The sequence below is a fragment of the Aythya marila genome (assembly GCF_965140915.1).
Source record: "Aythya marila genome assembly, chromosome: 2".
NCBI classification, from domain to species: domain Eukaryota; kingdom Metazoa; phylum Chordata; class Aves; order Anseriformes; family Anatidae; genus Aythya; species Aythya marila.
Genome location: NC_139043.1, coordinates 136024615 through 136034621, shown reverse-complemented (window position 1 = coordinate 136034621; position 10007 = coordinate 136024615). Strand labels below are relative to the sequence as shown.

At 56.4% G+C, this 10007-nt stretch overlaps 1 protein-coding gene and 1 long non-coding RNA gene across 3 annotated transcripts; one reads left to right on the top strand and one right to left on the bottom strand.

The window, feature by feature from the left end:
• Positions 1 to 295: 295 nt before the first annotated feature.
• Positions 296 to 3897, bottom strand: LOC309875073. Its single transcript, XR_014316970.1, has 3 exons — positions 3760 to 3897; positions 2623 to 2754; positions 296 to 1872 (listed from the first exon to the last, which is right to left on the bottom strand). It is a non-coding gene; the product is annotated as an uncharacterized lncRNA (long non-coding RNA).
• KLF10 (KLF transcription factor 10) lies at positions 3833 to 8300 on the top strand. Of its 2 annotated transcripts, none has more exons than XM_082754074.1 (4): positions 3833 to 3946; positions 4829 to 5068; positions 5177 to 6068; positions 6930 to 8300. In XM_082754074.1, exons 1-4 carry the CDS (start codon positions 3848 to 3850, stop codon positions 7187 to 7189), a joined length of 1491 nt encoding a protein of 496 aa, XP_082610200.1. In that variant the 5' UTR covers positions 3833 to 3847; the 3' UTR covers positions 7190 to 8300. The 2 variants fall into 2 exon arrangements, with proteins under 2 accessions (XP_082610200.1, XP_082610201.1); XM_082754075.1 differs by lacking the exon at positions 3833 to 3946 and adding an exon at positions 4303 to 4429.
• The last annotated feature ends 1707 nt before the right edge of the window (positions 8301 to 10007 follow it).

The following is a 10007-nucleotide window of genomic DNA, read 5'->3' as shown; positions in this document are numbered from 1 at the left end:
ATGTCCCTTATTGGACCCTCCTGCACAGAAAGGAGAACTGCCCCCGCCCTTTGGAGGCTGGGAATCACCACGGATTCCATCACTTGGTGGGACCGAGGTGCAGCGTGCCGCCAAGGACGAGCTGCAGGGCAGAGGAGCTGAGCCAAGGGTTGCCTCATGACAACCGTGAGCTGTAAGACCGAAGTGCACGTCTCCAACGGCGAGCTGCAGGGCCCAGGCACATCCCCCTGGGGCGAGCTTCAGATATGGAATGATAATAAAATGATAATGAATGAAAAATGATAACAAAAAAAAATATTGCTCAATTCTTACCGTGCTGCCAAGAGACTATCTGGGCTACCCGAGAAGCAAAGCCACGACTCCAGTGACGTCTGTGTAAATGAGACAGAAGGCCTTGATCTCCTCGGGCCCCGAAAGGGTGCCCTTAGTTCCTGTGACATCTTAAGGAAAAAAAAAAAATCAATTACTAATCGCGGGATGATTGCTTAGCAGCATGCCAGTGCTGTGTTTTGTGCTGTGATGCCAAGGGTGTGGTATGTGACCAGAGGCATTTGGCAAGAGATAGCTCTGGGATACGAGCGCTCAAGGCCTGCCAAGACATACTGGAGGGTTGTTTTGGGTGCGGGGAGTCAATCTGGGCACTGTTTAGTCTTTCCTGTATGGAGGACTTACTACCTGCAATTTTGGACCTGCATTTCCCTGTCCAGAAACTATTTGCTTGCTTGAATATGAGCTAACACATATGCAATGGGGGTTGGATCAAATATTAGCATCGTACAGCTGGTAGCGGTTCCTGCAATATTAAATTTACTCAGAGTTTTGCTCCATCGCGTCTGTCTTACGTGGCTGAAACTAGTCAATAGTTCAAAAAATATGAAAGGAAGGTAGGCTTAAAGAAAAGAATGACCTTTATGCACATGACTGTTACCAAAACACGTGTATTTGGGGGTGTAGACATGCTGTTACTTTTGTTAGAAGGAGGAAAGTCCCTGCTGACTTCCATACCACGATAATATGTCAGATGAAATGCCCCGCTCACCCCACAGTCTTCATCCCTCCAGGATACAGGCCAGCAGAGGAACACCTGAAATGCAGCAGCTATTAAGTCACCATGTAACAAGCAAATTCAGTTTTGGCATGAAAAAGCAAGCAAGTGTATTTCTAACACTTCCATCAGGAAAAATATTCATCTGATCAGAGCACGGACAGGTGGCTTGGTCAGCTACATGCGCTCACTGTTAGTGCTCGCAGGCTGTCTTCTCCTTTCACTTAAACCAGCTTCTTAATATCTGATTTTGCTAACAGTAATTTAGGTTGATCAGCTGGGTTTTATACAAAAGCGTTAATTAAATCGTGACAGCGGGAAAGCTCTGAATATAACAAATATGCCATTCAAGGTGGTAGAAGTCAGCCTCGAAAGCAGAAAAGGCTTTCAGTTGTGTTTCCTGAGACTTTCCAAGCTGTCCGCAAATAAACAATGCCACTCGGCCATACCCTTTCCAAAGGTACCCGTGTTCTCAAGCGGCACACCTCCCATCACGCTCAGGGCCCAGCAGCGTTGCCCTTTATTTGTCGTGTCATTAAACCCACCAGCGCTGCACAAACGAAGAAAGAACGCGCGAGCTGCTAAACAGAAATAAACCCTGGGTCACGCCGTGTGAGGTTAAACACGAAGCATGAGCCGCGTGGAAAGAATCACCAAACCATTCCCGTATGAACTCCTGATTTCCACTCCGCAGCATTCCCTGGATTTCAGCAGGCAAGGCACGCAGAGAGCATGCCACTTGGCTGGCTGGGCCACATCAAAGCCCCGGCTGCCCTTCCAAAACGACAGATGGGAAGCAGGGCGGTAGCCGGTACCGTCGTGGTGTCCTGCAAAGAAACACAGATCCTGTGAGAGCTGTGGGGCTGAGGAAGGTTCTGGTTGGTGTCCAACCTGATCCTGCACTGAAGGAACTGAACATGAAACCTGCCGCAATCTCCAGCGGGTACTGAGCCACTCATTTACTTACCTCAGTTCCTTCTCATCTGACAAAAATAACCACCCACCTGCAGTTTTCTGTGAAACAAGCACACATCTAATACCAGAGGTTAAAAATACCCATCGGTGGCCCGTCATCCGCCGTGGAATACGGCTTCTTGCTCATCAGCACGTCGAAGCCAAGACTTTGGGATAAAGGAGCAACTTAGAGCTCCTTCTAAATTCTTCCTGACAAAGCCACAGGTAACACCAGGTTGAAATTCAGGTTTTGACTGCTGGACAGGACTGAAGGTACGCAGTTGGGCAGTGATTTACCGGCTGAGATGCCAAATCTCATCCCTAAATTTATCCTCCCGATCCCACAACAATTTACCTTTCCACATCAGAAAAACACGACCTGCGGGCTGCCTAAGTGGTTTTCTGGGAAACTCAGGCTTCAGATACAGAGTTGTAGGCATAAATAAATAACCCACAAGTGCTGGAACGCCAAACGTCTGAGCGCCTTCAGGACGGAAAGCAAACACATCAGCTTGCTGCTAGGTGGCATAAAACCACCTCCCCGGCTCCTCCAGGAAACTGAGCGAAAAACGCCAACGCATTTATCCGACAGTCACAGCTCGGTGACTGCCAGAGAAAATCACCTTTACGGCCTCCGAAGCCTTCCCCCGAGCAGCACCGAGCAGGCGAGGCAGGACGGGGCTGCGCTGACTCAGAGCAGCCGCAAACACCGGGGAGAGGAGGGCTGCGAGCACGTACGCACCAACAGGGCTCGCCTGGTAAAATAAAGCGAGATTCATGTGAAATAGATGTAAGTCCTGGTTTTCGCCTGGTGTGCTCACGAGGAATTCCCCAAGCAGGACGAGGTGGGCTTCTCCTGTGTGTGGGGAAAGCAGCCCCAGCTGCTCTCTGCCGCCCACCGCCTTGCTCTTTGTCACATTTTCCAGCCTCCGAGGCTGAGATTATTTTGGGGAGAGGTGGTTTTGACACTCCCACCCTGCAGCAGTGTCAGGGAAGGAGAGGGGAAGGGGAGAGCAGTCTGAGACATACAGGGGAACCTCAGAGTGAAGCAGTTTTACCCCCCAGACACCCAGGCTGTGCTCAGAAGGGATCGGAGGTGTTGGGGGACGGAGCTGCTGTGGGTACGGGATCCAAGCAGCAGCTCGGTGCCCCCAGGGGCTTGGAGCGCGGCTGCCGTGAGGGGATGTGAGTGGGATGGCGGAGCCAGCCCAGCCCCTCACGGCCAGCTCTCTGCTCCCCCAAAGCCCTCCCAGGGCTTCATCGCCCATCAGCACCCGTCCCTCACCGTCCAGATCCCAAAGAGGGAAAACGGAAGGGGATTTGGGCCGAAAGGCACCAATGGAGGCGCAGCGCAGCCGCTTGCGAGCACCTGCTGGGTGCCGCCGGCAGCACAGACTGGGATCACCCCGAATTAACCCCCTGCGGGCGTTACACCCCCGGGTAAGGCAGGTAAGCACAGCAGGGGTTTAATAAAACAAAACCTGACAGGAAAAAAAGCCCCAAGCCACGGAGGGGGCCGCGGCGTGAGGCAATTAACGGCTAATTAACGGCTAATTAACGGCTGATTAACGGCCGTTCAATCGCCTCAGGGCGGCTTCCCCTCAGCCCCCCCCCCCGCACCACGTGACCTCCCCTCCCGGGGGGGGGCTCTGACTCAGCCCGCGGGGGCGCGCACGCCGCGCCCCCCCCCCGGGCACGCCGCGGGGCAGCCGCCGATCACGCGCGGGCGCCGCGCTCCCATTGGCCGGCGCCTCACACACCTTTGGCGCTGATTGGCCTGCCCGGCCGGCGGGAGCCCCGCCCCTCTCCGGCTCGAGGCGCTTGTTGGGGGGGGGTACCGGCGGCGGGATGGGGAGAGGCGCGCAGAAGGCGGCGGGCGGCGGTGGCGGGCGGACGGCGGAGGAGGGGGCTCCTGTCAGCACCTCTCGCTGCCGACAGCGGCCGGCGGTGAGCGCGGCGCGGGCCCAGGGGGTGCGGGGAGCTGCGGGGGCTGGGCCAAGGGGCCGGCAGCCCGGCGGGGCGGTGCCCGCCCCCTCCCGGAGCCGCGCGGGCGGCGCCCGGCTCCTTCCTGCCGCGGGCGGGGGCGCAGTGGGTGAAAGGTCGGCGCGCGGCGCTGCCCGGCCCGAGCAGCCGCCGATCACGCTTTGTTCGCGTGGGCCGCGCCTCAGCCCGGCGCCGGCCAATGGGAGCGCGGCGGGGGGGGGCAGCGGGCCAATAGGGGCGGCGGGGGGGCGGGGCCTCGGCGCCGGGCGGGAGGGAGGGGGGCGGCGGTTGGGCGCGCGCCACCGTCACCTCGGCGCACCCCAACGGCTGCCGGGGGGGGGCGGGGGGGCGGCGCCTCACGGGTCCCCTCAGCGCCTCACGGTCCCCTCAGACGCCCTCGGAGCCCCGGCCTCGGAGCTGCTGCGGCTCCCTCGGTCCCCCCGCCCGGTGAGAGCCGCCTCAGGGAGGGGCGCGGTGCGGGGAAGGGCTGTGGCGGTGCCTGGGGTTCGGCCGGGAGGGTTGGTGTCGCCGTGTCGGGCGCTGCCCTCGCGGTGTGGGGTGGCTGGAGGTGCTGCTGGGGGTTCGGGGGAGGTCTTTTGTCTCCGGGAGCTGTGTGGTCTTCGCCAGATGGGCAGATTTACCCGCAAACCGCTTCGTGACAGCGTTATATAAAGGAGAAAGAGGGCAGGGAAATGCAGGCATGACCCCCACATCATCAGGCGTATTTATTCGTCTGGCGCGGGTCGCTTTGTTTTGTTTCTACAAAGCCTTCTGACAACCGGCAGCTAAATGCTTAGGCTTGGCCATCAGGTTTAAAGGGTTATTTTTTTCCCCTGACCCAAACAGGAGGAAGAAATGGAGATGATGACTGAGAAACAGAGAGATGCGAGGTATTTCTGGAACAATACCCCCGAAAAAAGCGATTACGAGGCTGTGGAAGCCCTTATTTCTATGAGTTGCAACTGGAAGTCCGACTTCAAGAAATACGCAGAAGCGAGACCTATAACTCCAGCATCTGATATGTCGGAAGAGAGCGACGAGACTTTGCTTCCTGGCGCCGCAGACTTCAACACGATACCCGCGTTTGTAAGTCTTTAATACCATGTGTGCGTGTGTGCGTGCTCCTTTCTCAGGGTGCGTGTGGGAACAGGCTGGTAACGCGCCCCCCCCTTACCTTCCCTCTTCTCCCCGCAGTGCCTGACTCCACCCTACAGCCCGTCGGACTTCGAGATGTCTCAAGTCGTCCACCCGGGGCCACCAGCGCCACCTGCAGCGCACTGCAAGTCGCTGGCCGAGGCCGCCAAGCCGCCCCTCACTGCACCTTACACGGAGGCCTCCCGGACTCCGGCACCCAGGCCTCTGAAGGCGCAAGCCACCAGCGTTATTCGCCACACGGCCGACGCTCAGCTCTGCAATCACAAAACCTGCCCGGTGAGAACAGCCAGCGTGCTGAAATACCAGGACGGTGTTTCACGGGAAACCGATAGTAAACAGAGCGCCGAAGTGGAGCGCGTGGCGGCGGCGCCGGGCAGAGCGAGTTACGAAAGTGGCAAAGCGCCAGCTGCGGAAGGGAAAACTGCAGAACCGGCTGGCGGCGCCGAGCCCTCGACGAAGCCCGCGGCCAGCAGGCATCAGTCCGTCCCCGGAGCGGCGCCGTGCTCGGCGCTGGTGGCACCCCAGTGCCCCGTGCCAGGAAGCGGAGCCCCCCCCGTGCCGGTGATTTGCCAGATGGTCCCGCTGCCTGCCAGCAACTCGGTGGTGACCGCCGTCGTGCCCAGCACCGCGGCGAGCCAGCAGCCCGCGCTCTGCCAGCCCATGGTGTTGATGGGCACTCAAGTTCCCAAAGGCGCCGTTATGTTTGTCGTGCCCCAGCCCGTGGTGCCGAGCGCCAAGGCGCCCATCATTAGTCCGAACGGCACCAGACTCTCTCCTATTGCCCCTGCTCCCGGCTTCGTGCCTTCCGCAGCCAAAGTCACTCCCCCTCTGGATTCTTCGAGGATAAGAAGTCACGTCTGCAACTACCCGGGATGTGGGAAAACCTACTTCAAGAGCTCCCATTTGAAGGCGCATGTCCGAACGCACACAGGTTGGTCGCTCTTTCTGGGTGTTAAAAGGCAGCGTAGGAAGCTGCAGCTCGATGTTGGGGATCTCGCAGTTCCTGGGTTTGTTCATGGAACGATGTGCAGGGCAGCACTGAAGCAGTGCTTTTGCCGCTGTGTGTGTAATCGTGCTGCTGCCTGGTCTCTGCTAGGAATTACCCCGCAGGGGAAGTTGATTCAGCAGCTTGTTTGTGTTGGCCCCGCTCCGTGCCAGGAGGCTGGCAGTAATACTTGTGACAAGCACGGGAAGCCAGGCCTTGCCCAAACGCAGAGCGTGTCTTTCTGCAGTTCAACGCGCCTCGTTAGGCTTCTCCACAAGAGTGCCTTTGTCAGAAGTAGGTAAAACTTGAAAGGGATTCTTTCATGAAAGAAAGCAGCGTCCACTCCAGGCTGTTCCTACCTTGGATATCTTTGAGCAACTTCCCCATGCCTCAGCTCTTAACCACAGCAGCAGAAAGTGGCGTGGGTTAGCACGTGGGCTCGCAGGGCTCTGTCACTTACAGCTGGGACTAATGTGACTGTGTTTCAGTGGGGCCACTTTGGTCACTGTAAACTCTAGGCCTGTGGAGCTCAGCAGTGCAGTCAGCTGGCCTTGGGGACACAAAGCATCTCAGAGAGTTCAGTTTCCAGAGGGTTTTTATTTTTAACCCTTTGTGCCTTGATGATAGTGAGTCTGTATGTTTTAAAATCATATCAACATCTTCTTGCATTTCACATGGATGAAAATAATACCTATACAGGATCTGGCTCAGCTGTTGTGGTGAAAGCTTTTTTAAAAAATAAGTACTGTTAAGACAGTGTTTGCTCAGCTGGTATTCATGGTATATTTTTCCTTTTTTTCCTTGTAGGAGAAAAGCCCTTCAGCTGTAGTTGGAAAGGCTGTGAGAGGAGGTTTGCGCGGTCTGATGAACTGTCCCGTCACCGCAGAACGCACACGGGCGAGAAGAAGTTTGCGTGCCCGATGTGCGAGCGGCGGTTCATGCGGAGCGACCACCTGACCAAGCACGCCCGCCGCCACCTCTCGGCGAAGAAGTTACCCAACTGGCAAATGGAAGTCAGCAAGCTCAACGACATCGCTGCGCCGCCTCCCTCGGCAGCTGCACAGTGAAGGACTCACTGGGAGCACAGCGGAATTAACTCTTGTCGCTGGGTATGCCAGTTTTAAAAAGGAAAAAAAGACAAAAAAAAAAAGTAGCTTTTGCTCCAGCTCTGTGGTTCTCCGGTGCCAGCTGCTGATGGTGGCGCGGCAGAGAGGCAAAGGCAGTGTGTGCTCGGCCACGAACGGTGCCGCTAGAATAGCGGGCGTCTGTTGCACTGGTGAGGAGAGAGGAAGGGCAGGGTGTAGAGCAGAGCAGCACGCGCCGTGCACCTTCTGAATTCGGCAGATCCTTCACGCGTCCTCCATGTCAGCTGCACGGCTGCGGCACCGATGACTCGCTGCCGATGCGTGAGCCCAGCGCGGATTTAGCGACTGCTTGGGAATCTCCAGCACAGCGTAGATGAGGACGACAGCGAGGTTCGTACTCCTGCCGCCTCTTCCTGGTAGGAGCCCTCTCCTGCCCGCTCTCGGGCGCATCCAGCGGGCGCTGTGGTGCCAGGCGCCAGGCGGCTGCGGTGCCAGCTTCACCCTGCTGCCCGAGGTGGGTGCGTGGGCGCTAAGGGGCACGGCGCGGGCACCCGGAGGGGTTTGGAGGCCTCGTGCTGATTACAACTGGTCACCCTCGGGCATCGTGCGGTGCTTCTGCTTCTGTGTTGCTTACGGTTTCCTTCGTACCTTCTCCAAGCGCTGCACCACGGCATTTTTTTCATGAGCAGATACAGTGCACTTTTAAGAACAATGTAGCTGTAAACTACTCGGGTTGATTAAGAAAACGAGAATCTTAGGCTTCTTGAGGGCGTTTTTCTTTGAAAGACGGCTTATATTAAATGAATTATGGATATGCTATGTATTGTATTAAATTAGGAAGTTGTGATTTGAAGAGTAAAATGAGGCCGTTGAGACACCGCCTAGAATTAAAGCTGTATATTTTGTGACAAACGATGCATCAACTTTCACTATCTCTATTTTATCATGCTACGTTGAGGACACATACCAGAAAGTGGACAGTTTGGAAATAGTGTATTAGATACGCTCTTTTGTGACTACTTAAAGATTTGCACATTTCTTATGTTGTACTTTATACTTTGTTTACAATAAAACCAATTTTCTTTAATATAGACCTTTTCTGTAGCAGAACTTCTTCACTGTTGTGTGGGCTCCTCATCCTGCTCCGCTCCCCTCCCCTGCCTGCAGGGATTCCCGAATCTCACAGCCGTGGCTGTTGACTCACTACCGTTCCTATGGGATATGTGGGATCGGGGCGCTCCTCGCCGCTCCTGTTTGACGCAGCGCCCTGCCTAGGAACAACGTGAGTCACGCTGCTCGCCTCGTTCCTGGAGCAATGGCTCTCGGTCTGCTCACCCCAGCGCTCTGCGCCGGGGTTAATCTGCAGGGAGGATGGCGAGAAGGCTGGAAAAAGCCCTGGCTTTCCCCTTGCGGTCGGGAGCAAACAATTTCCATTGCGGCAGGCCTGGATGCCGCGCGGGTGAGCTAACACATGGCGTAACGGAGAGGTCCCGCCATGGGGCAGCCGGCCGGGAGCCTGCGAGGACAAGTGGGGCGGCTCCTGCGGCCGTCCCACCCGCGCAGCGCCGCGCTCCGGGGATCGTCCCCTCTGCTTTCTGTCCGCCCCGGCAGGAAGGGTTTTCGTCTCCGGCGAGCCCTGCAGCGTGAGGTGTCCCCCTGGCAGCTTGCCACGGCTGCTGCAAACAGACGTTTCCCTCCCTCGCCTGCTTTGGCAACAGGCTTCCGTCGCCACGGGAACGCTCGCGAGCTGTCAGAAAACCTCCAGCCCGAATTTGGGGCTGGAGGAGCGATGAGTGAAGGGAGAGGAGCGCTACGGGCTCCTGCTCTGCGAGCTCTCTTTTTAATTTTATTTGGAAGGTTTTGGTGGATATCAAGGTGCCTGCTAAACGTTCCCCAGACCCCACAGGAAACCTGCGAGGCGTACACCCAGCCTGTCTCCCCAGCGCCCACAGTGCGCTCAGGAGGAACTAACCTTTGTCAAGTCTTTTTTTTTTTTTTTTTTTTTAACAAACCCTTCCTGAGCTCATCCTGTCATTAACGCAGTCTGGGCTGAATTCCATCAAGTTGTCAGCGATTAATTGCGAGGGCTGTGATCTCCGCAGCGCTTGCGAGGTGCCTGGCACTGGGTGCTTGCCACAAGCAGCGAGCTCAGGCGTTTTAAATGCTTCTGCTTGGGAAGGAGAGGAAAGAGAGCTTCAGATGCTTAATTACCTGGTAGGCAGCTGAAAAGCACAGCCCCCAACTTCCCAAAGTGCAAGCCTGGCCGTTTTCTGAAATAAATGGAAAACTTGGCATCCCTGTTGCATTCTCAGTGTAGTAACTGGGTCAAAAATATTCCGCAGTGATCTAAGGAGAATGAAATTGTTCCCGTCTGGAGGCGCCCAGAGGGAAGCGGAGGGGACAGGGCGAGGACATGCAGACTGGCTGCCCTCGGTGGCATCGCCTCAGTCTCCCATGGGTTCATCCTGACACTAATCCTTCCAGCCGTGGGGCAGCAGGAAGCATTTCATGTTTCCATGGGAAAACATCATAAATAGTTGTTGGTCTGAGCTGGTGGGATCTCTCCCTCTCTCTCTATTTGTGCAAGAGAGCTCAGTTCCCTGCTTGAGAGCAGCAACGAGCCTGATGAGTCTACGATGAGTCACCAGGCCAGGGAAAAAGCTGCAGGAAGGCCGGACTATTTATAAAATGCAAAAGAAAGAAAGGAAACGTATTCTAGGCGCAGAGAGATCTGGAAGGTGATCCTCATTTCTTCTGCGGGATGGCGCGTTCCCAGGCTCCGGGAGGGAAAACTCCCAGA